General features: G+C 34.1%; 1 protein-coding gene across 3 annotated transcripts in view; it reads right to left on the reverse strand.

Moving 5' to 3' along the window:
• The window catches only part of LOC108754121 (neural-cadherin-like), a 75,990-nt gene that overhangs the window by 2,756 nt on the left and 45,634 nt on the right, over positions 1-27,600 (reverse strand). The window contains exons 4-12 of one of the 3 annotated variants that reach the window (XM_018496197.1): positions 27,336-27,527; positions 25,523-25,769; positions 24,130-24,349; positions 23,639-23,915; positions 21,749-22,344; positions 20,618-20,764; positions 19,484-19,675; positions 18,096-18,101; positions 13,438-13,971 (exon numbers count right to left, since the gene is read on the reverse strand). In XM_018496197.1, the coding sequence (XP_018351699.1) occupies positions 13,543-13,971; positions 18,096-18,101; positions 19,484-19,675; positions 20,618-20,764; positions 21,749-22,344; positions 23,639-23,915; positions 24,130-24,349; positions 25,523-25,769; positions 27,336-27,527 (2,306 nt within the window). In that variant the 3' untranslated portion in view covers positions 13,438-13,542. Of the gene's footprint in view, positions 1-11,575; positions 12,135-13,437; positions 13,972-18,095; positions 18,102-19,483; positions 19,676-20,617; positions 20,765-21,748; positions 22,345-23,638; positions 23,916-24,129; positions 24,350-25,522; positions 25,770-27,335; positions 27,528-27,600 lie in introns of those variants that run through there. The other 2 variants (XM_018496198.1, XM_018496199.1) reach the window with 2 other exon arrangements.

Below are 27,600 nucleotides of genomic sequence, written 5' to 3' on the forward strand. Positions count from 1 at the left end.
ATCGATGTGCAATTTTTTTTAAGTTTAATAATATTATTAATATTTACGTTTGACAATAACGAATTTATCACGACGCGTCATATTCATATCTCATTAATAATATAATCATATTAAAAAGCTGTCAGTTTAATAATGTAACTAGATTAATAAAATTCGTGAAATTTTACCTGGCGACATTATATAAACATCACAATGACATTATGAGTTTAAAATGTAAAGGTTAATATTTATATATGTTGAAAAAGATAAGAAAACTCTTTTTGTGCAGGAAAACGATATATTAAATTTAATATTAAATTAGTATTGTTATTCGACGATTATTGCATTATTACGACATTCTTCACGAAATTGATTTATTAATCTAATATGTCATAATTAGAAAACGATAGTAAAATATGAAATGTAAAAACTAACATTGTAGACATACATTGTTAGGTAAAATTAATTTTAATCATGCTAAAGTTGAATTGAAATTGGCATATTACGTAAAATTCCGTTACCTGTAAAGTTTATTTTAAAAGTAATTAGTGGCTATAATTAATTAACAAATGCACGTTACAACTAATCTTTACTTAAATACCTTATCATCAAATAAAGATATAGTTTGTTAAATATAATTATTCGCGATATTTTTTAGTAACTTATACAACTAAATCATTCGATCAAATATGTGGCTATTTTCATTTATTTAAATTAAATTCATTTTTTATTTAAAATAAACCGCTAATTAACGAAGTCAATCAATAAACAGTGTGTAGATATTTACACGATCAAATGTTTAATTTTTAATTTTTAGTTTTAAATGTTTGGTTTTAAATAAATCATTGAAATTGTTCTTATAAGAGAAATATATATAATGTATAAAATATTAATTAATATCATAATTAAATAAAAGATGTGGAATAAACTTCTGCCTTTGAAATTTCGCTCGAACAATTATCGCGCTCCAAGGCAACGAAAATTATACAGAATTCATTAACAACAATTAGCTTTCATTTACTAATTTGCGATTTGCATAGTAACTCATTCGAAATTAATTATTTCACGATGCATAATCTCCTAATCTTTAATTTAAATTGAATTAAGTTAAATTAATTATTATGCCACTAAGTATATTATGCCGAATAAATTGGAATTTATTTTGCATATCAAAAATTGTACCATTAAAAAATATTAATAGTATATAATTTTATTTAATTACATAGTTATAAATCAGTATATGGTACAAATTGACTTAATCACCATTTTTTTGTATATGTGTTAAATATTAAAATTTTCTCAAGAATATAAATAGCTTTTAATATATTTTATTTAAACAAATATCTGGGGATTGTCTCAAGGATCTCTTTTCTAATTAATTTCTGAGAAACCGTAACAGTCTGATTCAATATAACATAACCATCCGCATGTCCGAGCTCTCATCTCATTGGTCGAACAAACCGCACGACTGTATTACATGCGTGTTCGATCGTCCGGTGTGTACCGTTTATACACGCGCTTGCGCATATGTGTTGCGAATGTGTTTATATGTGTGTTATGCATGTGATGCGTGTGTTCCTTGTTCCGCGCGTATGAACGATGTACCGAGTGTACACATGGCTTTAGACAGCCGTCGTGTCATCCGTCGACGTCCACGAAATGTTCATTGGTCCGAAAGGATCTCGCTGTCTTCCGAAAGGAATTTCTCCTTGATTCAAAGAGCGCACGACAGAAATTGACAGCGCCATTTGTCAGTTTAAACACGAGCATACACATTGACTCTTCCCCCGCAAAATGTCCCAGAATCGCCGATCAATTTTAATAATTCATTGGTCAATTTGAAAAAAGTTCGTTTGTATTTAATTCGAATATCTCCGAGAAGAAATAGTTTCTAAGTTATGATATAAAAGATGAGAGTGTTTGAAAACGATATTGAAAATGAGAATTTTCTTAATTAAACTAGTATATATATATATACTTCAGAAAACAAAGAAATATCATGTTATTTACGTTACTTTTTCTGTTTCTAGATTTTAAGATTTAGTTAAAGATTTGACTATTAAGATACTTAATATTGCAATGAATTGCCAAACATGATAGTCTTATTGTAGGAAAACTCCAAATTCGCAAAGTAATCTATTATTAAAATTATAGTCAAATCTGGAATAGATTATATATAAAATGTCGCGAAAAACGGATAGAAATAAGGCAAAGAAAAATAAAATTCTTATTTTCCTCGACGAGATTTTTCCTTAAAATTCAAGCGCTTCCTTTACTTTTTAAATCTATGATCTTAAATATCGAGTGAGTTATGGTGAGAAATTAAATAAAAGATCAAATTTTGCTATTTTTTTTCGTGAAAATTTAATTCTTTAAAACTGATGGATCTCTGATATTAAATAGATCTTTTAATTTATGAAATGAAAGAATTATTTTAGAGAATATGTTCTTATCGCAACTCTTGTATAAATGTGATTCCCTCCCTTTCTGGATGTAACCCTTATATTACAGAATTTTGAATTGAACGCGTTATATTTAATAGCCGCTCGTAAAAGTCAAAGTTCGCTCTCGCAGAATATCTCTTTTATTACATATGATTTACAGTATGGTATTAAAATACCTATATAAATGTCAAACCATGAAATCCATTGCCTTTTATAGGAAGATTATTGCAAACATAATATAGAAGCTAAAACGGGGACAAAATTTAAAGATTTAAAGATTCTGCATTTTGCATCTTGTTGTAACATATACTTCGAAGAGATTTCAAATGCAAATAAAAACGAAATTATGTAACTTTAATTATGCAGCAATAATTAATATTTAACCGTGGAACATACTGCATTTTTTTGGAAATTAATGCAATTCTTGAGGAATATCTTTTTATGATATAATATAAAGTCGAGAGAGCCAAGATAAGACAGCATAAGATAATGCAATTTAACGTAACCATATAATAATTTTAATGTCGTAAATTTGTTGGTTAGTGAAGTGTATTTTCTACAACTTCTCCTTATTATCCATTATCAAACGAGATATTATATATAATTTCTATTAAACGAGATTATAGGTAGTAAACTCGTGAAAATTAAATCAAACGCATCGTTAAACACACGCGATCTCCAGTTTGCAGACATTAATCCTGGATTTTAAGAGTTAAACGTAGCAAACGTCTCAGCCATTGTACATCACGCTTAACGAGATCTTTGAAAGATTTAATCTTCGGGCATCGCCCCGGTAGCGCCGTTAGCGGAACAAGCTCGTTTGTGAATACGCGAGGATCTATTAAGTGCTCATGTTTCGCCCCGAGCTCTCAATCATTTACGCGGCGCCCTGTTACGTTTTAAACATCGTCGCGTTTAAGTTGCCCGGAACTAGATATCACGAAACGTGCACTATCTTCCGTTCTCGTCGCTTAACTTTCAACGGAAAGCGAGTTTCAGCATTAAAATGTCATTTCCTGAGAATTCTTAAAACGTCATCCGGATCTTAAGTCACGTTCATCTTGAGAGAAAGAGAAGACGTATCTCCCGAACACGTTTCAAGAACGATTTTATATTCGGATTTACTAGAAATTATGTCAGAGCAAAGATTTTATTTGAAAAATATGAAAACAGATAGTTTCGCGCGAACACATTTTGAGCAGCTTTATTTAAACACCTACGCGAAAGTATGTCTAAATTGCGAAAAATGGCACTTTTATGTGTAGTTAGAAGAATTTTCCGTGAAAAATGTTGGTATCTTTTTTCTGGAGATGATAAAATTGGCGTGGCTCAACATATTTTACGATTAATCCCTATAGCACTCTTTTTTACATCAGCCGTATTTTTTCTGGTCTAACGTAAAAATCGAGCGATGTTTCTCTTTCATTGCGATAGCAACCAATATAACCGGGCTTGTAAATCCTGTCTCTATTTTATCATCTTTATGCTGTGGTATGTTAATATTGAATGAATAAAGTCGACTATATTAACGAATCAAACGCGACTTCATAGGAACTCTTACTTTTATAACATTCTATTTACGGAATCTGAAACGTTTATCATTTTTAATTTAGTGTAATAATTAAAGAGAAAATTACACATGAAAAATCGACGTTCTATTAAAATTAGGAAAAAATGTTGTCACGCTTTTACAATTTACAAGTTGATTTCAAGTTTGATGTTTTATGTTGAATAATTCCACAAAAATTTTTTTAGTCTTGCAGCAATAACTTGGTTATCTTTAAAGTAATAAATTTACAAATTTTAGAGAAGGAAAAATATGATTATAACCAAAAACATTGAAAGCAAAAAATCATATACGTGTGTGTAAATATCTTACACACACAATATAATATTATATGTATCCTACTACGTGAATATATTCATTTAAATGTATTGAATACATATGTATAAAAATCATTAACAAATGTTAAATGTTGTTAGTTATGTACAAAATGCAATTGCATTTCGCGATAAAAATTCTCTCTTGTATATATTATATTAAATGTATTCTTTTTATACATTTAGTCACACTTAAAGCGATTTTTCTCGCGATTTTATGATTGAACTATCAGTATTTTAGATTTTTGTCAATAATTCATTTACTATAACAGGAAATACATATTTCTTTTTTTTTTATATGTTTGTCGCGCCAAAATCTGCAGCACCCCGAAAGCTATGTGTCAAATCGAGTATATCGAATTCTGCGATTGGCAGTGGTTGACGAGAAATACCGCGATATATTGAACGAACAGAAAGTAATATTGAGAGACACAAACATTTTTGATCATTAAAACTCATGAAAGGTACTTTGTCGCAATTTAATAGAATACGAAAAAACGGCAATTTTTTCGCCATACGCGATGTGTACATCGCATCGCTTTTTCATATTGACAGACTGTCAATATTAAATTTCAAAATAAATTTCTAGCGAAACTTAAACGCGCACGCACACACGCGAATATTCAATTCAACCTGTACCATTATAAATATATGCTTAGCATACTCATGATCTTTTTTATTCTCAGCATATTTCTGATTATAAATGTATTTTTTCTTTATAATATATATATGTGTGCAAATATATTGCTTTAAAGTTAACCAATTTTATTGCAAGCTCTTTGTTGCGAAATTAAGTAATAACATAGAAGATTATATTCATATTGTCTTAAAGCAATTAATGCATACTATAAAATTCACGAAAATCTCGTGTTTTTAATCAACATCCAGATATCCTTTCTTTAATAAAAATTGTATTTAAAATTTTATTATCAAGATATTTAATATTAATATTATCGAAAATATGATGAAAGTAATAACTTTCAATTAAATTTGCATCAAGTAAAAAATGACTAATAGTTAAAATGACTTCAAAGAATTTATCGTTTAAAAAAAAAGATGAGAAATCTAGGACATAGTGTACAGCATAAAATCAAATAAATAACGGTTCGAATGATTATCAGACCGGCGATATTGGATACTCCATAGCGAGATTATTTCGATCAAAAGATAATTTTTGCAATATCGAAACTGTTCTGAAACACTCATTTAAAATTCGTTTAAAACATGGAATACATATAGTATACATTAATATCGACAAAATCGAAGCAGCTTTGAAACGTGCGATTAATATCGCGGAATATATGACGATGCAACTCGATCAAATTTCAAGCTTGTCATTAAACACAAAAGGTTCTAACAATGCTGCCATTATTATATTGCGTCTTTGGGAGATAAATTGCAACCAGCGATCATTACGTATTCTGTACTACTAGAAAGCACGTGTTCAAATTTTTACGGTTTACAATCAATCAAATTTAGCTCTCGATTGTTGTCATCGTCTTATCTTATACACATATACATAGAAAGAACATAGAAGAAGATTTTGTTGAAATATTTGCAAATTTAATTAGTTACAGATCTGAAAAATAATTTTATATATATAATTGAACACAGTTAATTGTAAATATTAAAGCAATATTTATCAATATAAATGTCTTTAGGAATAGAACAGACGCGTGTTTTGCGTTTCTAATATTTCTATATATACACACAAATGTAGACACATAGATTTATGAACAAATATTTTTCCCAATTTTTATTTATCAAAATTTTTTCTTTTTTTTGCAATTATCTCATTTTATATTATTCGTATAACGAAAAAATACATTCGAAATTGAGCTGACAAGAAAAAGAGTGCCTCATGGCTTTAAAAAGCATATTGGTTTACCTTCCGTACGAACGTAGGAAGTTACACATCGTTAATGTTAGCTCACATAAAAACGCCAGTATCTCGTAATGTCAATATTGATTGGCCGTTCTTCGTTTGGATAAAATCTCAGTTTTTCCATGAAATTTAATTCAATGCTTTATTAATCACGGGACCAGCACACACGTGTAAAATAAATTCACGTCGCCGTACAACTTTTCGCTGATTAATTCCGATTGCTCGTTAGCGGCGTCATTCAAGTCGAATGTTAATTTAGGAAAATTTCCACATTACTACTGGAATAATAGCGCAACTCGTGTCCCTGACAAATGACGCTCATACGGCGATTTTAATTGCTCGTTATCTGTCGGCGACGTCTGACGGACGGTATAACGTTCGCGTCGAGTTGTGTATATACCGTATACTCTCGGTTAGTATGATAATACAGCTCATAAGCGTGATTCTTAGTTCCGAAAGTTTGCATATTGTGAGTGTGTGAGTGTGTGCACGCACATGTTGTACAACTACGTTAAGTATGTGGGCGGTAAGCGAGCTTGTAGAAGTAAGACTGTCGCACAGAGTGATACGTGTTATTAAGTTATGATAAAAAGGACAAAGTTAGAAAACCGTACAACCCCAAATTGTGCATAAACCACCCTTGAACCATTGGTGCGCGGTGACGATGCAAGTGTATGTCTGTGTATATGTACGTATGTGTACCGTGTGATTTTACGAATATGTGAGCACATATTATTAAATAATTCCAATTACAATTTTATCTCCGTCGAAATTTTCATTATTATAGAACTTTATAGGCGTTATAGAATTTTTGTCAATACATATATTCCATGTAACATACATATACAATTAGATATGAAAATGTAACAGATGGCGATATTTGTTTTGTGACAACATTCCCGTGTTTTCAAAAGAAATGTTTTCCTGTTACGATAAAATCGTATTGGAAAAATTTATGTCAGCTCACTTGCCAGAGAGAGAGAGAGAGAGAGAGAGAGAGAAAGATAGATAGAGAGAGAGAGAGAGAGAGAGAGAGATGTGGGAAATCGATAATACCGTTTTTCATTTCGAGTTTCGTGAATCCATAATGCTTCTCTCTTTCGATAAAGAGAAGAATAGAGATAAAATTTCTCGCCTGTCCGATACGTTTCGATCCGCGAGCGTCACGTAGCGGCGCAGGTCAATTAGCAAATGCTCTTGCTCGCTCAATTTTAATTGGAGAGAAATATATATGTATAATCACTACTATACTGTCCGACGTGATACAAGACGGTGACTTCAGCAATCAAAGATGTTCTAACTATGTTCATCAACTTCAATCTAAATCGTTACTCAACTTGCTGTCGAACGGCGTACAAGGTCTCGCCGACAAAAAGACACTACGAGAACACACTACGCTCTCGAAGAATAAAGGGGCAAAGAAAAAAAAAGGAAAAAAAACCAAAGAAATTAGAAAAACGTGATTACACGTCGTAACCTAACGTAAGGTAAGCAACTGACGAAACATGCCCAAAAATTAATTACGGCATTCATGAAACGTATGTCGATGATTGGATATTGAATGAGTATGCATGTCCTGGCGACGAACTAAGATGTGAATCGATAGCGATAACGGACAAATTGATGAGAACCAAGGAGGAATAAAAATGAAATATGTATGTACATATGACATACTTGGGTAATACGTTCGACTGCGACTGCGAAGTCAGGCATCGGGTGGGGGAGGGATCAACGAAAATTAATAAACTGCTCAGTTATTTGCGGCCGCAGCTGTAATACTTAACTGAATCACCGTACAGGTGATGGAATCTCAAAACGAGCACACATAACGAAAACGAGACCAAAGTAAATTTTGAAAAAAGCCAATCCGGTGCGAAAAGAACGAAGATATAACTCAAACGGAGGAAGTAACAAACGAGGCACGCATGATAAATTATGATGAGAGAGAAATAAGAAAACGACAACGGTTTGGTCAAAATTAATAATATATAATCCAGGGAAGCATCTATTCGTAAAACATGCCCAAAAATATGTTTACGGCACACACAACAAATGTATGAAAGATAGATAGATAGATAGATAGAGAGAGAGACAGAAAGTTCTGCGTCTAATTCCGGGCGCGAAAGTTCGTCGTGGTGACAAAATAGCTGGCAAATTACTGTAGTATACAATATACGCTATTGAATCGCAGCGCAGAAACAAACACGTGACTTAAACACCCATCGCTCGTTAACGCTGCGGCTTAACACGCTGTGTGGCACGAATTAATGTTAATGCGTTTCTTGCTGAACCGCGAATTCCCGATAAGAGAAGCGGACTATCGGCGGTTAATATTTTAGTGTGTGTGTAATAATTATAGCTGATGACATCTTTGCATTGAGGCTCGTCTGCGTGGCACAACGTTGATGGGGAAAGTTCGCGGAAAATGGCGGACTAAACGCGAATGACGAAACGTTTTGCTGCATCCCTTTCCAGTTGCCATTAAAGCGAGGCCCTAACGAGTAAACTCTCCGGAATTAATCCTCCGAAATGTCACTAACGTTACTAACAGCCCGGTGTGTGGAATTTGTGGTACCCGTCAGTACGTCGCGCGTGAATGCATAAATTCGGCGAGATCTAGTTCAATACGAATATTTATTATACTAAAAATATTAAGCAAAGAAATTCTATTAAAAAATTGTGATATAAAATAGACATTTTTTTTTAAATTGCAGAATTTAATCCAAATATTACGTAGAAATTATTAATTTTTGTTAAATTAAGATATAATATATGATACACTATAATAATATATTATTCTCTTATAAAAGAAATACGTAAAAAATAATAATCAGGAAATTCTAAACAAGAATTATAGAATTATAAGAGAATTAATAAGAAATATAAAAAAAAAAAAGATTTTGATGAAATATCTGAAACTTTAGCTAGATTTAAAAATAATTTGTTAGACTATCAAAATAATTATATAGGAAACTCAAGAATAATAAGCAAAAATGCTGCTGTTGGCCATGTTGCCAAAAATTTGATATTCTAGCAACCAGTTTGAGCCTCCTACATAATTATTTTGAAGGTTCAACAAAATTATTTTTAGTTATATTGTATATTTAGTTAAATTTTCAGATACTTCAGCAAAATCGTTCTTTCCGTGTACAAAGGATATAATTTACGCCATGCAATGCGTGCTCTCTTTATAAATTCAAATCAAATTATAGCTTTGCACTTCCGATTATGCATTGACATTGTTTCTTGCTAATATACTCGCGAAGAATCGAATTGGCGCGTGTTCAAACGAGATAAGCGGAATATTTGCGTGACACATAGTACAGAGCTCATATGGTATACTGAATTTACAATAAAATGTATTATCTTCCACCGACAACGCGTGACCGTTGCATCTGGCACTTCTCGCGTGTACGTATGTAATTAGCCAATACGTTTTCGCCGGAAGTCCATGTGTCTCCGCGAGAGACCGCCGTTAAAAGCGGTACGTCAAGCGCAAACCCATTACTAACGTTTTTTCGACACGGCTTTTGGTATCCCGCTACAAAAAGACGCATTTGCACCAGTCAGCTATATTTTTCCACCAACTGGCTATCACGCAATCCGACATGACTTATTCGCTATATTTTTTGCAAAGTCATATATTACGAAAGGACCTCACACTAATTATATGCAAAATTGCATCTCGGTGAAATGAGTTGGTTTTCACATGTAATGTAACTTATATGAACAAAAGATATAGGCACGTCACACAAGGCTCAATAATAGATAATTTTTTAGCTATGATGTATCAAAAGTGCGCTGTTGGCACAAATTTTTATCTTTGACATCATATATTTTCAGAAATTATCCATTATATTACTGAGTCTTGTGTCTATGACATCTTTGTTCACCACATTACAAACTACTTTATATGTAAAAACTGTTTTATTTCACGAGGACCAAATTTTTCGTACAATACGGGATCTTTTGGAGTAAGATATAAAATATTTTCTTTAATCTTTATGAAACAATAAATATGATATATGATGTAAAACAATATACATGTATCTAAGAAACTGATCATAAAAGTTATAATACTAATTGTATTACGATATAATATTTTTTCTAATCTTTTTTTGATCATAAGTTACTAAATACATTCTATTAATGCAATCGATATCTCATGATTTGCAAAACTATTGTATTTGCTCTTCTTGTTCATGCGAGTTAACAATAATCTTCATGCAATAATACACTGAAAAATAATTACTAAATTTTAATAAGCATTTGAATAATTCAAAGTAAATACTTACTAAATGTAAACATATATAGTATATATTTGATATAAGAACCATTACATTGATTTAACTATCATTTTTTAAAATAAATATTTATTTACTGTAAGTAAATGTTTACTTAGTACTATTCAGAAAATTTGTATCAAGATTTAATAAATTTTTTTTCAGTGTAAGCGACGAATAAGTATTATTTACCGTTGTGATAATAACATGGCTCTACTTGTGTCGATTATTATGCAATAATAGGATTTTGCGCTTTGTTCAGAGAAATGCACTTTAGTGATAAACGCGCCAAGATACTCGACACGGCTCTTCCTCGGTTCTCAAACCGTTTCTTATATTCCCATAAATTACGGTCTACAGATGAAAAGCGGTTATGTCGTTTATTCAATTTAGTTTACACGGGAGAGACGTCTTACTGACGTCGTGGTAGGAAGAAATTAAATCTCGCTGCGCGGAATTGATTAAAGCACTCGTGAAACGATGAAAATAGCTTCATATCTGCGTGTTGAGATGCAGCAAAATGTTTCAAGAACATAATCCGCTTAGCGGAGTCTACATAATCGCATTGTTCGCAAGTGCGTTCACGTTTAAGCCGAAAAAGATAAAACGCCAACGCTAACGAAGCCGATATCTCGCGAACAGTTACATATATACGTGCACCACGCCTATAAATATGCATACATTGGTGTGTCCTGGCCCGTTTGAATACGCGTGTTTGTATAAATGCAAAAGACTCGAACAACAGTGACTCCGAATCTGAAGCGATGGTTCCTACGCAGTGTTTCCCAGAAAGGGAATCTAGAATTCGCAAAGTGGAATTTAGTTGAGTTACCTATCTTGAAGAGAGTATATAGCCAAAGATTTTAATTGCTCTTGATATATTCGCGGTAGTCAATATATAAATCTAATTATTTTCGGATATCTACAGAAATGATTTTGTTAATTTTTACCGTCATTTCATTCTCCTCGAAAGTAAGTGTTGTTTGTTACTTGTCTTAGAATTCTCTTAAAATCGAAATACCCCGATATTTGAACTTTCTTTACGTTACGAACTGTCTCTCGCTAATCCGTTCCCTCCGGAAGTTTCTCGATCCGCCAAGAACCATCGCTTTAACGTCCACGTCCTGCGCCGAGGATCGTCCTGATCCTCCAATATTCTCCACGATCCTCGATCGTACGTCCCCTATACACTCGATTCCGATCCGTGTCTTCCACGAGTCAACCCTATATGCGAACATAAGTGTATACTGCGTATGCTTGCGAGCGAGCGAGCGAGCGAGTTAGTGGCGCGCGCCGCCTCTGCGAGTGTCATGACACGTGTGTTGTGTGTATGAATGTGTGTTTGAGAATGCGTGTAATGTGGATTCGTACACAATATCAATTAACGTGCACAAGAACAATACTGCCACGAGATTGCGTGCAGGGCGGGTTCGTGCAGAGAGCCGCACGGAGCATTGACAGTGTGACAGACCTGGCTTTAATAGACACAACTTTAGCCCCGACGGCCATGTTCTCTTTAATGTAGATCGGGCCATACACTACGTGGTCCCATACGGGCGGATTATTCGCACGGTCCACAACGTCAATCTGAACCTCCACCGTTCGCGACAAGGGTGGGTAGCCCCTGTCTTTGGCCATCGCCTCCAGCTTGTACGTCTCGCGCTACGGCCAGACCGCGTGTATAACAAACGGGAACAAAAAACAACGGCGTTAGTGTCAAGGCGCCAAGGCCCGTGGCAGGGGGGAGAGTGCATGGTACATGTTGCTCCCCGTTGTTTCTTTTCGAGAGAGGAGGGGAAGAAGCTTCTCTCTCCCTTGCGTCCGCTGGGCAGTCACTCGCGGGGACGCCCCGCTTCGGTTAGCCGCCAACGCCTGGAAGGTTTTGGCGCGAGCGCGAGCTCGCATTATGCACGCACCCTCGTGCCAAATTTGCACGTTCGGTGAGATTATAGCAAAAGCGCCCGCAATCGCGATTGCGATGCGTGGTAACGTGGTTCTCGAACAGTACGAGCTCCGGGTGACGAGCGGCGTGATGGACGATCGACGATCCGCAACCTGTATTTTCTGCGCGAGAATATCGCAAAGGCACAGCAGGTTCTCTCGCTATCATCCTTGCTTAAAGCCTATATGAGCACGCTAGAAACGTCTGTGGATCACCGCTCCGCCTTTCCGCATTTGCACAATTGTGGTTGTTATTGCGTATATTCGCTATGATCCGCGTGCTGGTCGCTGCGTCTTCGGAGTCTTTGAAGGAGCTTTGGTTCTTGTCACTCCTTGTCGAGTGATTTGTCGAGAGCCTGTTCAATTTTCAAGTAAAGTAAGTTTAGAATTATGAAATAAACCTGTTAATACAGTGGTAAGAGAGATTTCTACAGATCGTTTGATGCAATTTGCAACAGTCCTGTAATTATCTGTTATAAATTCAGCTAGAAAACAAGAAGGCTTGATTATGTGGTACTTCAAGATCAATTTGAAGATAGAGATTTCTCTACGGTAGTATCCATGTCAATAAATTGAGAAAAATTATAATATATAAATCAGAATATATGTAGTTTCATAAATTTTCCATTTTACAAAAAAAATGCTAAGAAAACTGTACAGCCATTCGAAAATTGTAATGTGATGTAATCAGTTAAGAAAAGTTACAATTATCCTTTATATATGATATTTAAAACTTACTTCACTTAGAAATTAAAAGACTCGATTATTTCCGAGTGATTTCTGCCCGATTGAATCCTCGCTGCCTTCAAATATCGTCGAAGAGCGACCACCGCGGCTCGCTACAGTACATATTGGGAAAAGATAGTGATAGCAGTATAGTAATAGTAGTTGTTGTAGTAATAGGAGAAGGAGTGTCCGCCAATCAGCGATCTACCGCGCCGCGCTTAACCATAAGTGCTTCCACAACCAAAAATAGGAACAAAGACGGTATGTTCTGTAAAAAGAGTTTGTCCAAAGAGAGAAATAGGTAAAAAGGAAATGAACAAAATAGAGATTGAACGTTGTGATAGGGTCGGTAAGAGAATAGGACGGAGGTAAAAAGAGAATTCGGAGAGTAATCCAGAGTGTATCAGAGAGTAAATCCAAGTGCATAAAGGAAATCAATGGGACAGAAAGACAAATACAATACGTAAGTAATTGAATGGGGAAGAAACAAAAAGAGGAAGAGATAAAATAAGTTAGGGGTGGTCAACAGATCAAAGAGAGAGAGAGAGTGAGTGAGAAAAAGAGAGATAGGAGGGATAGCACTGCATGGCATGGCACGGCATGTCACGTGTCTTGTCTCGGTCATGTCGTGGCATACAAACCTGGCTTTCACCGACGTCACTACAGTACCCACTGTGACATTTTCTTTGATGTGAATGGGGCCGTATACATTCGCATCCCACACAGGTGGTTTATTGTTTCTGTCTACGACGTCTAACTCAACGTCCACGTCTGCGGACAAGACTGGCATCCCTCTGTCGGAGGCCCGTACTCGCAGGCGATAGCTGTCACGCTAGTGGCAAAACATTGGGCCGTCAACTTATAGGACATTTTCTTTCGGGATTTTATAGTTGGCGGTTTTTTTTTGTTTTTGCGATTTTGTTTTCCGTTTCGTCACTCTTTTTACTTTTCTTTTCTTTCGTTTTTTTTTTTTTTATTCGTTTCTTTTCCGTTGGAGTTTACGAAAGAGCTAAAGGCTACGTCACTCGGCGTCGAGCGCGTCCATATGAGAAAGTACCCTCGACGGTCTTTCTTCTTTTTATTCGCGAGTGAAATTGAAACGGAAGAAGAAGAGAGAGAAAGACGAACAGATAGAAAAGATAGATAGAAAGAAAAACAGAGAGATAAAGGACCGTGCAGTCTCGTAGGTATCCTGGTGGACATGGGTGACTCCGCTGCGTATTACCTCGGTGATAGATTTACTGCCTTTCTAACGTACAAATCCATTAATTTCCCTAATAATTTTTGCTCAATTTAATACAAGTGCATTGCTTGTATAAGAACAAGGTTTACTGCAATGAACTCAAACATGCTGTGAGATAGTTCTTTTGTAAGTAATTACAAACCTACAGTAGCGTGATGTGATGATGAAAATCATGATGATGATGATGATGATGATGATGATGATGATGATGATGATAATGATAATGATTGTGATCGTAATGATAATAACGAAAATACTACATCGCCGACTTCTGTTGGTTAACAAAGCAATGACAACATCGGTATAGATATTTAGCGTAATTAATTTTAATTAAATAAAATCAATTTAATTAAATAAAATTTAATTAAAAGTAGATTACGAAGATTGTAGACAAATGTAGACGATGTAGTTAGTATAGATGATACCTACCTGTCAAATGCACACGCTTGCATATTTGAGCTCATTGCTGTACTGATTGTATTAGTTTATTAATGCAAACACTTTTATTAATGTGATGTTATTTGATTTAATTTGATTTTATGTCAACAAAGATATTTGATAATTGCATAACATAATATATCGTAAATATTAAATTAAAAAATCTTTTTAATGAAAAAATGCATTTTAAAAAATCATTGAATACTAGATGACTAGTTGATTGCATTAGAGAAATATTGTGCTTATCCGAGATAACACGAAAGCGGAAGGTATACTAAATGTTTTAGAATTGCTTCCTTCTATCTATAGATTCTTCGATTAAATATATTTTATCTTAAATTAAGTTAATATTTTATCCTACTTTTATCAAATCCCTTATATTTGATAATTATGTAATGTTAGATTCTAAGATTCTAGATTCTAAAATGTTAAAGTAAAATTTTCCTTGAGAAACAACAAGATTTTTCGCACCTCACTATGTACCTAATTTGAATGTCACTTTGTCTTTAAATAATACAAATTTTTTGTAGAGTGTCTACAAGCATCAGAGAATCTATATTTAAAAAGTAGCAGATATTTCTAAACTATCTAGTAAAATAAAGTGCAATAGCGGGTGAATAGTAATAGAAGATAAATATTAAAATTACAAATATTAAAAGTTATATTAAAAACTTGCATATCGTGAAAAATGTAATAAATGAAGATGTAATAATCTAGAAAAATTAATGGAATTAAATTGAATTGAACAACTAAGTGAAAATTTAATTTTCAATGCTTAATCTTAATACTTTAATGTAAAATTCTCTTCTACATTCTCTCTCTATTCACCCGCTGGTCGTAAACATCGACATTGCGATTTATGTTAATAAAAGCGCCGCATCATAACAATTATTTGGAAACCGATCATACAATCGGCATCCTTCGTCTCCCAATGAACATTTGTTTGCGAACATTTGTCTATAATCGGGATCTTGCTATCTCATAAGATTTCTAGTAACGAAAACTATATCAGCACTCTTCCTGGAACATTAAAAGTAATTATTGAAGCTGTTCCAGTAAAATGGAACTAGATCCCTGGACAATAGTCAATATCCAACGGACGGTTTAATTAAATATATCACAAATAAAATATCTACATTTTAATCATAATTTCATTATAATAAATACGCTGATTAATATCTTAAAAAGTGCTGTTATGTGAAATACGATCACAAATGGTGCCATTACAAGCTAACATAAAGTAATAAATAAAAACTCATCCTTATGTGATTGTAGCGAAGCAGATCGTATGTAGTGCACAATTAAATTTAAAAAAAATTTATTACAGTATTAAAAATTAATTTAATTATAACTCTAAATTTGTGTAATAATAAATTTATTTTAATTAAAAAGATCAATGTACTCGAGAATTTTTACATTAAAGCTAGCATCAAAATGTCAATTTTTTTAACATAAAATAATATAATTTTTTAATTCTTCCATTTTTAAATAATTTAAGGGAAGATGACATTTTTCTAAATTCAATATGTAAAAGAAAATTTAATATAGAGAAGGATATCCTAGCTGTTTATATTAAAGTTTTGTGAAAACGTCCATTGGATATTCACCGCGGACAAATTGGCAGATCACTGGTGGCGCAGATCAGCACAATAAAGGCATCCTTCACCTACGAATACATACGAGACCAGGATGAAAGAGCGAAAATAGACAGCACGTGTGTATGTACATAAAAAATACATCGCGCGTGATACAAAGAGTTTCGAGAAATGCTCGAAAAGAAATGATTAGATATAAAAATATTTAGTAGAAATTGAGTAACAAGAAGAGAAAAAGAATAGAGCAGAATAGACAGATAGAAATAGAGAGAGAGAGAGAGAGAGAGAGAGAGAGAGAGAGAGAGAAAGAGAAAGAGAAAAAGAGAGTGACGTCTCCGAGTGACAACGATAACAACAGAGGCGAAAAATCATCGAAACGATAGAATGTTGAATAATCGAACGGAAAGGCGCTCTAGTATTAGCAACGAATATTATACTTTTCTTTTGCGCTGGTATAACAATGGTCACATCATGATGTGTCTCGATGCAAGGTGTGAAACACAAGAATATAGATCCTACTTACTGGAAAACAGCCCTTTTTTTTTGTCATCATCAAATCCGAAGAAAGTAAATGGTGCAATGAACACAAACATAAACAATAAGAAGTTCAAATTAGTTTCTTTACGAAATCAACCAATGCAGGCATTTTCATGCAAGCGAGAATGCGATAAAGAGGCATCGGGAGACGAGGAAGGGAGAAGAAAGGGCGGGATGTATAGAGAGATCGTGGTGACAGAGGTTGGAAGGTTTTCGGGGGAGAGAGAGTTAAGACGGGGAGAAAAAAAAATTATGACGACCCCTCGTCTGATTATTTTTCGTTAACGACACTCAAAAACCGATGGACGTTATTTCTGATCGTCGTGATAGTTAATCCGCACGTTTTCGGCTTTCCTTTCATTCCGTGATTACTTCCGTTCACTTTCATTCTTCCCGTTTTCACGACAGTGGTATGCCGCCCCAATCACAGAAGAAAAAATGTCACACCACGGACAGTTCTCTTATGATCTATACATATGTACACATATCTATACATTGGTAAACGCTCTCAATCAAAAATACTTTTCATGTTCTTTTCCTTTTCTTTGTCAGTCACGTCGTGGTACACCGGGAGAGTGGGAATGAAAATCGGGAAACGTCAGAGAAAGAAAGTATATGTTAGAGAAAGAGAGAAAAGAAGTAGGAAGAGCGAAAAACGTAAAGAAAGATATGAAATATAAACTATTTTGTTATGTAACTAAAAGAAATAGTAATTAAAACAAGGAACCCAGGCTTCGTCTATAACATACACAAATCAATTAAAATAGATAGAACAACTTATCAAACTTATAAAAATAATCATAGCAGGCAAAATATTCAGGAAAAGTAATTCGATCATCGACATTACAACAAAATGCAACATACTGAAAAATATTTTTTGTACAAAAAGGAAAAAAGATAATGATAATCAGAAATTAGAGATAGACATAAGATGTAGATAAAGATAATGAGAGAGAGAGAGAGAGAGAGAAAAGGCGAGGATGGATGTAGGAGCGAGAGCGAGATCCGTTCCTGTAAAGGAATCAAAAACACATTCATATAAAATATGCAAGCATTGTCAAAAATTGTTTATGTCTGATGCACCACAAAATGCGTAGAGGTTGAAGTACACCGTACGTGGGGCTCAAAAAATGTTGTTCCCACCTGCTCCTGGAAGTTCAAAAAACATCACTTCCCTTTTGAAAAACATTCACAATTAATAATGTTAGTTGATTAATTAAAGATCATTAGTTTCCTCCGAACGTTTCCATCTCTTTTGTCATGTCTCTTATCATTGTTTTGCATCTTTCCTTTCCATTTTTTTCCCGTTTCTCCACAACGCGTAACACGTACAAAAATCACACATATCCTTTTCTTGGCTACTTTTGGGAAAAGTATGAAAAGTGCACACGTTCGCGTTCGGTTGGCCGTGCACACGCACGTACGGGCCGATCCGCACGCGTCTTTTTTTTTTGTTTTTTTTTTTTTTTGCAAAATTACACGGGTCGACATTTTGCAATTCGCCAAATTGATCGAAAATCATGACTGGCATCGCGGAATAAAACCGGAAAACGCGGGCAAAACGAACGGCGAACAAAAGAAATGAAGTGAAGAGAAAAAGAAGGACGGAAAAGAAAAAGTATGTACGCGCGCGTTATTTTTTTTTTCTTTTTTTTTTTTTCGACCGCTCATACATAACTCGACGACCGATTTTCGATGAAAAGTGAATGAAAAAACTGGACAAGAGGCTTCGTTTGGAATCATTTAAAAAGGTACTCGCGCCGCGAGTATGTTCTCAATAGAGAGAATGAGAGAGACAGAGAGAGAGTGTTTTGTTGCAAAAATAGCCCGAACGGTCGATCGATTCAGGTACATGAAGCGTTTGAGGAAATCAGGCATAGCTAAGTATTTACCATAGTGAACACATTGTGCATATCAATGGGAATTAAAAAGTTCTATACATGTGCCGTAAAAAGGAAACTCATTTCGTTGCATATTAGTGATGAGAGAAATAATTGCCGACCAAACGTATATATTAGTATACAAGTTTATCCGCTCAGCAACAAAACGGATTCGTGTTAAATATAACGTAAGTCAACGCAAACGTACAATATATCGGCAGAAGGTGTACACTCAAGTTTTATATTTATACGAGATCATATATATATATATACGTATATATGTATATATAAATAGATATAATATACTACGTATGTAGCCTACATATTCCTGGGACACGCGACACTTGTTCGGGACGAGCAGAATCCGCAGGATATCATTCTCGAAAATGTCGCGAATATTATTAAATATATTTAGTTAAAGCACCAAACATTATTTCGCGCGTTGTCAACATCGCGGGATGGCTTATATTGCTGAGACTTTCGTTTCCCGTGGTATCCAGTGTATATCTGAGAGCAAAAGAAGCTGGCAAGCCGCAAAGAAAAATTGCAAGCCTCGCCCACGAAAAAGTGGGTGTGTTCCAGGAAAACGATGCTGTCCATACTGCTAAAGAGAGACGATATGTAGATCAGCGATTTAATGAGGATACTCACGTCTAGGGGTTTCTTTAATACGATCCAACCAGATTCTGGTTGGATCTCAAAGTATTCCAGATTCTGCTCGTTGTTGGGTGAGCTCAGCGAGTACACGATTGCACCGTTGTTGTCAGCATCCTCGTCGGATGCCGACACTCTTAATATGTTTGTTCCAATGCTCGCGTCCTGCTTCACGTTTTCCACATACCTCTGCGAAAGGACAAAATTTGATACGTCAATTCGATATTTTTAGAGATATTTAATTACGTTTTTATAAAATACAAATACACGATATAGTTACTTAAGATCGAAAATTATAAAATATTCAGTTTCAAAATTAATTAACTCCTTGTGGAGCGGACATCTATTGAGCCCCACTTAATTACAAATCTCTTTGTCAAAAATGTCAAGCAATTCAATTTTTTTTAGATTACACATTTACAAACTTAAATTATTCTTATTAAAGTGTACTTAGTATTCAATTATAAATTTCTTTGCCAAAATATTAAACAATTCAATTTTCTTTATGTTATATCTGTAAATTAGGATTACCCTAGTTAAATATATTTATTTCTTTTTATACAAATTATGACATTTTATTAATTTCCGTTAATAATACCTTTCAATTAATGTAAATTAAGTGAGTCAGATCCATCAGTAACTGTGTTATATAGATTTTTGCGTTAGCTCCGGAATATTAAACAATAGTCATCTCTCACGAAGCATTTTCTTTTTTACTTAATATAGATTTTATTGACTAAGAAAATATGGTAGGTAACTCAAATTCTTCTCAGATATTCACGTAACGAGCGTGTTGAAAATAGAAATGAGCCGAGTCCATAATTTACGAGATCCACTTTAGATACGGCTTCGTGTTGTGGACTTAACAAATTATGGACTTGTTCTCCGTTCACTGTACAAATTCTCTGTACGTATTAAAATTGATGTAGGGCAGAATGTATGTACTTTGATCGAGTAAACGCGATAAAACTAGTCCAAAGTTACTTCGCGAATATTCTTGAGTTACATGCATCGATGTATAACGCACCGATGGTGGCTTCGTCACGCTCAGTCTTACTTCCGGACATCTGCTGCAGCGTTTCTAACCCGTATGGCTTCCTAAATGCTTAGCTTGAGGTAAAGTGTACCCACCTGTCGGTCAAACAACGGCGGGTTGTCGTTCACATCCGTTATTTCGACGGTAAATGAGCAAACACCTTCCAACGAGGGTTCACCCTGATCCGTCGCCTTAACGGTGACGGATACAAATTTTCCATCGTCGCCTTCGCGGTCAAACACCTAGAACAGTTGTGTTTGTTACTAAATGCAAATACATAACGAAATCTGAATATTTACAATATCGTACAAACGCTCTACGAGCAGTTTGCAATATGAAATTTAAAAAATTGTCACGATAGAACAGAAATTATAGAAAAAATTGCTGTTATAGTAAATTATATGATTAAATCAACAACTGATCAAGTTTTATTGCATTTTTAGAGGAGCACAAACTTTATTCCAGAATTTCCTGTTCACATTTAATAATATAATTAACAGAATGTATATAGGTATATATTCTCTATTATTTTTGATACATAGAAAGAATGGTTGCGCTTGCTGGTTGCTAAACCGTTTTTGCAGTATTGATTATCATGAGTTTCCTATATAATTGTTTTGATTGTCCAATAAAATTATTTTCATATCTGTTTATGTATATCTAAATTTTTATAAATATTCAACAAAAGTGTAAATAATGAAATAGCCATAATAAGCGAAAAATAATAGAAATGTATAAAAATGACTTACAAGTAGATATATTATTGCAATATCTGTTTGTTAGAAATCTTTATGGATTCGCGGCACGAACAGCAATTAGAATTAAGTGCCTTGCATGCTTATCGTTCGGTCTACGATACGTACAAAAGATGGAAAAGTAGAGCTAGAGTTAACGATTGTTAGATGTTTTTTAATGTGTTCAGAATACTAAATGCACTCTCCAACGCGAATTGCATTCGTATTATCTTTTAAAGCTGATACATTCTGATATAGTCAACGCAATTTTATGGCTTTATCAAACGTTACTTCAGGTCAAACGTAAAATTCGGAATTAAACTTGTACGTTTTGCGTAACTATATTAAAATGAAAATGCAGTGATCAAAATTAAAACGTAGAATCCGTAGAAATATATAAAGTGTCGAAAAATGTAATATTAAATATAAATATTTATTAAAATTTCATGAGTAAAAAGAGTACTATGAAAAAGAGGATTATTAAAATTGTACCTTATTGGTCAAAACCTGGCCAGTTTCTTCGTCAACGGTAAACTTTGTGCCCTTCTGATTAGGTTGTTGCACGATCGAATACTTGACTTGTCCGTTGACACCCTTATCTTCGTCAGTCGCCTGTACCTTGATAACTGTGCTACCATTTGGCGCACCTTCCTCCACCTTCGGATAATACATCCCGCAATCCTTGAAGACCGGTTTATTATCGTTCACGTCAGTTATAAAGACAACGACGACCGCGGTGCTAGTGTGAATGGTTTTATCGCCATTTGGACAACACGCGCCGTCGTCCAAGGCAGTGACGTTTAGCTCGTATTTGTCCCGATCCAAAGAGATCTCTTTCCCGTGAAGACGGATCACACCCGTGATCTCTTCAATTACGAATTGTCCCGACGTGGTGTTCCCGCCGACAAATCGGAACCTCACGTTATCGCCGTCCTTGTCAGAAGCTACCACGGTGGTGACCAGAGTGTTCGGTCCGGCGTTCTCGTCGACGTTAGGCGTGTAAACCTGCTGGGAGAACTTTGGCTCTTCATCGTTTTTATTTTTTGTGTATATCCGCACTGTCGCCGTGCCGGTCTTTGATGGTTCGCCTGAAAAGCACGGTCGTTTAATGATTTATTAAACACTTGCGTCTCTGGCGGAACTAAGTTCTTAATTAACAATAGTGCGACATTTGCAGAATAACGTAAGTGTAAAGCCTAATCTACAATGTGCTCTTTTCTCACTGTCTTTTGCTTTTTTCTTTTGTCTTACGATTTTCTTTCTTTAGAAGAATCGACAATCGTATTTCTTGTCTCTTCCAAAAAGTTTGTCAACTTTTATCTCAGAAAATAAAGAAACAGAAGAAAAAGTAAATAGGCAAGAAGTATAAAAAAACAATTAAAAACCAAATTAGGACACAAAGCACACGTATTATAGATACGTGTAGGCTTAATCAAGAGATATACGTAACTTTTTAATATATTTAAAACGATACGCAAATCGCGAACATAACAATATATTGATTTAAATGATACGAATCGCAACATAGTAACTTAAATAATTGAATTCAGGATGTGATACGCATATCAAGAAATATTTACTGCGACGTCAAATTTTCCGATATGAAATGCATTCATGGATGCGCAATAAATAAAAGCGCATGTGTTATTCGTGCCAATTCGGCCGCTTTATTTTCAATTAAGCCACGACTTGTTTGAAAACCACCTCGCATTCTCACTGTATACATATATGCAAATAACGCGAATTCGCGTCTACAGATGTGAGCTTTATCTCGCGCCCGTGCGACGCGAGACGAGAATTTGAAGCTCGTTTGAAAACCAAATCCGTGAGATTTAGCCGCTCAAACTGATCCTCAGCTTGCTGACGGAACGCTATAAAGGCCGATTTCTACGTGACCAAATCGCCGGATGGCACGAGCAATGATTTCACGATATTTGAATTTCTTAAAGCGAGGCTGAGAGAAGAATTTTAATAATCATCCACGGATGTGATCCAATGAAATGCAATAAAAATAACAAGTTACAATGTGTATACATTAGATTCGATTAATCGCGAATGAAAAAGAAACAAAAATGGGTCGATTAACACTTAAAAGTGCCGTTCATTATGGACTATTTCTATTTTTTTATATTAATATTGTATTTTGTATGTAAAAAATAAGATTTAAAAATTTTTAAAATTTTTAATAATTATGTCCTTCATGTCAAAATATTTTATTTCTCTCTCTCTCTCTCTCATCACTTTTTTAATAGTAATTTATTCTCTTGGTCTTTAATGAGTAAGAAACGTTGGTACTTATTTCTACTGTTAAGCCAAAACGTATATATTTTTACAATTAGTTACGCTATAATTCAAGCATATTTATTCTTTCAAATGACTTACCTTTATCCTTAGCAGTAACGATGAATTCGTAATAGGCATTATTGTTGTCTGCATCGAGCTGTTTATTATTGACAATAATACCATTTGAATCCACACTGAAGTGATCGTCGGATACTAAATATTCTATTTCCGCGTTTGCTCCTGAATCGGCGTCAGTTGCTTTAACTTTCAGTATATTCGTGCCCAACGGAATATCCTCATCGACGTTGTGAGCTTGATAATCCGGCAACTCAAATTTAGGAGCATTATCATTTACATCCGATACTCGAATTGTTAGCTGAAAATAGAATAAAAAATCGTAAGACAAGGTTATAACGGTGAAACATTAATTCGACATTTAGTTTAAAATAATCAACAAGTAAAGAGACATGATTGTGTGTTATCATGTTTGTATGCAGATTTTGCGGCGTGTGCTATATTTTTCCGAGGGAAAGGATTGTTATTCTTCGTGAAAACACAACAAAGTTCGAAAGAAACATAAATTGAGTTACCTCGACTGATGTTGAGAAACCGCCAGAGTCCTCCGTGGCCGTCACTATCAGAGAGTAAATGTGGGGCTGCCGTAGATCCTCAAAATCTAGTTCTTTCGCAAGTTTTACAATTCCAGAAGTCGGACCGATGTTGAATGTACCCGCGGCTCCTTGACCTTGTGCTTTCAGCGTGTAGCGTATCTCTCGATCGGCGAATGACTTGGCTTTCACCGATATTATACTGAAAAGTTTGAACATGTGACACTCATATTCCCCGCGGGTTTGATAGATTAGAAAAAATAGAGTCATGATATGAAAAAAAAAGTTCGAGAAGTCTTGATTATTATTTGTCACGCAACTCGGTCGAATTTAGATCAAACTTCGAAAAGTCAACTAACTCGAAGACAAACAAAAAAGTTTCGATATTTATGCAAGTAATCTTATACAAATAATGTCATTGAGAGCAAATAAAGAATGTTATAACAAACTGGACATGGAAAAATAATTATAAAAATAGCAAACAAAACAGAAATTTACTTATATCCCGTAAACAGGCTAATTTTAGAAAGAAAGATCAAATATTTTATATTTCTTGTAACACTTATTTTTATTTCTTTGGAGCTGACGTCAAAATCTATAACAACATAGTTGCTGACGCTAGGTCTGTGAAATTCATTTAATTTATGTTGTGAAAAGGCATTAATTAATTCCAAGGAACCAAAATAACATTGAGAGAAATGTTGTGTATGAATAATTATACCTTTATATAAAAAATTATAGTTATTTACATGAAACATTTCTTTCAGTATAATTTATATAAAAAAGGAAATATGTAAGTGAACACTAATTGTAAGTTTATTTTAATAATAATAATTCAAATTTGTAGATGTAGTATAAAAAAATATAATTGAATGGGTTCTCTCTCAATACTCATCGTCAGTTCCGGAGAATGCATATAAATTATATGGAGGATAAATATAAATTATATTTTTATAAACAGAAAAGCACTATTACAAAAAAATAGCTTTCTCGAAAAGCGCTATGTAATTAACGAGAGTGAGAATTTACGATAGAAACAAAACGAAAAGAATTGTTTTACTGAAATATCTAAAAATTTAGCTATATATAGATCAGAAAATAATTTTATTCGATCCATCAAAATAATTATGCAGGCTGTGTCTAAATTGGTTGCTAGAATATTAAAATTTTTTGCCGCATTGTCAACACTCAAGTGTCCACAATTATTTTGACGATCCAACAAAGTTATTTTCAAATTTGTATCTAACTAAATTTTTAGATACTTTAGTAAAATTATTCTTTCTGTGCATTATCTTGAAAAAAAATTCAGGCCGCTCTTTCAATAAATACGAACTGAAAGAATTAATTCGTTCTTGAAATACACTTGCGAACTAACTCGGAGTCTTTCTTCTGGTTTTCCGGTATCTCGGCCTCGTACGCCGTCATATAGAACTGCGGTGCGCGTTTTCCACCGACGATCGATAGTCTCTCCTCAGGAGTCGACTGGAAACGCCTCTCGTCGATACGGCCGTTCTGATCCTCAGCTTTCACGTAAAGGACATACTCCATATCCAGCTGGAAGAGGTCGGTACCTCGAGTACGTACTACTCCTGATCTCTCGTCGACCTCAAAGCGACCGCCAGCTGCGTGCAATGTGATTAATTAATTAATTAATTAATTAAAGGAATCAGTTAGGATATATCATTTCCATTAGTTACACCAATGAAAATCTTGTAATGCACCAATATTGATTGCATTCTAATTATATTATGATTTCTAGTATTTATTTTTAATTTAGGATTAGAATTACATTGTAATTAGAATTGCATTGTAATTATATTATGATTTCTAATTTTCATTTATTTAGAATTAGAATTTAAATTAAATTAAATTTTGATTAAAATAACAAATCCATACATAAATCTAAAGTTGGGCATTTGCAGAGAGGCAAATGAAAAAAACAGTCAATTTTAAATGTCATCACATTTAAGTTCGTCACTTTATTAATTACTCAGCGTGCATTAATAACACAGAATGGATTTATACTTCATATTCCGTACTTCATATTACCGTGAAATAAAAATTGTTCATGATATCGAAGCATTTGTGCAGGGAAAGCACTCGGCGTAATGGCGTCATTACTATATAATCTTATAAATTGCGGAATGTGATACCAGGTCGACGTTGTAATCATCAGGTGCATTTTCAATGAGAACAATGCACAATTTTACGCCGATGCAATGCATGTAAATTAATAATTAGGCCGTATCGCCATCGTTCTACACGTTCCTATATGGCGTTTGTTAAATTTGACATATATTTCTCTTATAATTAATGAAACGTTCAATCGACAATTGAATATTCTCCCATTTAATGAAAAATTTAGCATCAAATTCTCAATTAATGTTTTACTTGTACAAACGAGATAATTATTCTTTCTAATTGGTTAGTAATGTAGCATTTATCAAGAGCAATTTTTATATATTTTTTGTCGATATGAAAATTAATTTTTCTCTGCAATAAGATAATGCACGTGGAATACAATAATTTATATGTATAATAATAAATATGCATAATAATGTTTGTTATAAGAGTATTTGGGGAAACACTTTTTCTATTAATTATTTTTTGGTGATATGTAATTTAATATTTTATGTAATTTAATATTTTAAAGTTAATTGATAGAACTGGATTATTATGACAAACGAGCTTTATAATAATTATTACATTTACAAATCTAAAATTGATACATCTATAAGGCAAACAGTATAAAATATGGACGTAGATATGAAATTAGACTATATATATAAATATATCTCATATAAAATGTTTTTAATTACATATCTTCATATTAAACTTTTCTTTCGTGAAATTATCAATTAATCGTTAAAGCAAAGATTTATTAAATTTTGTTTTAATGTATGTACGTACGTACGATATGTGTGTGTGTGTGGATATTGGAAATTATTTCCCTTTTCGATCCAGTTTTTCAAGTGTAGCATAAACCCAAAAACAATTTACGTCAGTATTGCTTAAATATTATTTAAATGGATTATCGATTTTCTAGAAAGTTTACGTATTCCACGTGCATTTTATTTCTTTTTATCGAGATTAAGCTCGCTCTTTATTATATATATTATCAGCGACACGCTGAACGTACAAGTTAATGTTCGAAATATCGAATCTCGATTACTCGTGGCATTACGTACTTCGATCTCGTACGATGAAGTAATGGATGTTGTGGTCGGTGTCAGGATCCCTGGCTTGAAGGGTGAACACGTGAGTGTTCGGCGGTGCGTTCAGCTGGACGACCGTTTGCATCGGTAGTGGCCGATTAATGAAATACGGAGGCTCGTCATTCACATCCTTCATGTTGATGATGACGCGCTGATTGTCGGTATCTATAACGTCACATCGATTATCGCGTACACGTAACAGCCACGCGAATGCATTAACAATGTAGAGCAGCGTTGC

The sequence above is a fragment of the Trachymyrmex septentrionalis genome, unplaced genomic scaffold, assembly GCF_001594115.1.
Source record: "Trachymyrmex septentrionalis isolate Tsep2-gDNA-1 unplaced genomic scaffold, Tsep1.0 scaffold76, whole genome shotgun sequence".
Taxonomy (NCBI): domain Eukaryota; kingdom Metazoa; phylum Arthropoda; class Insecta; order Hymenoptera; family Formicidae; genus Trachymyrmex; species Trachymyrmex septentrionalis.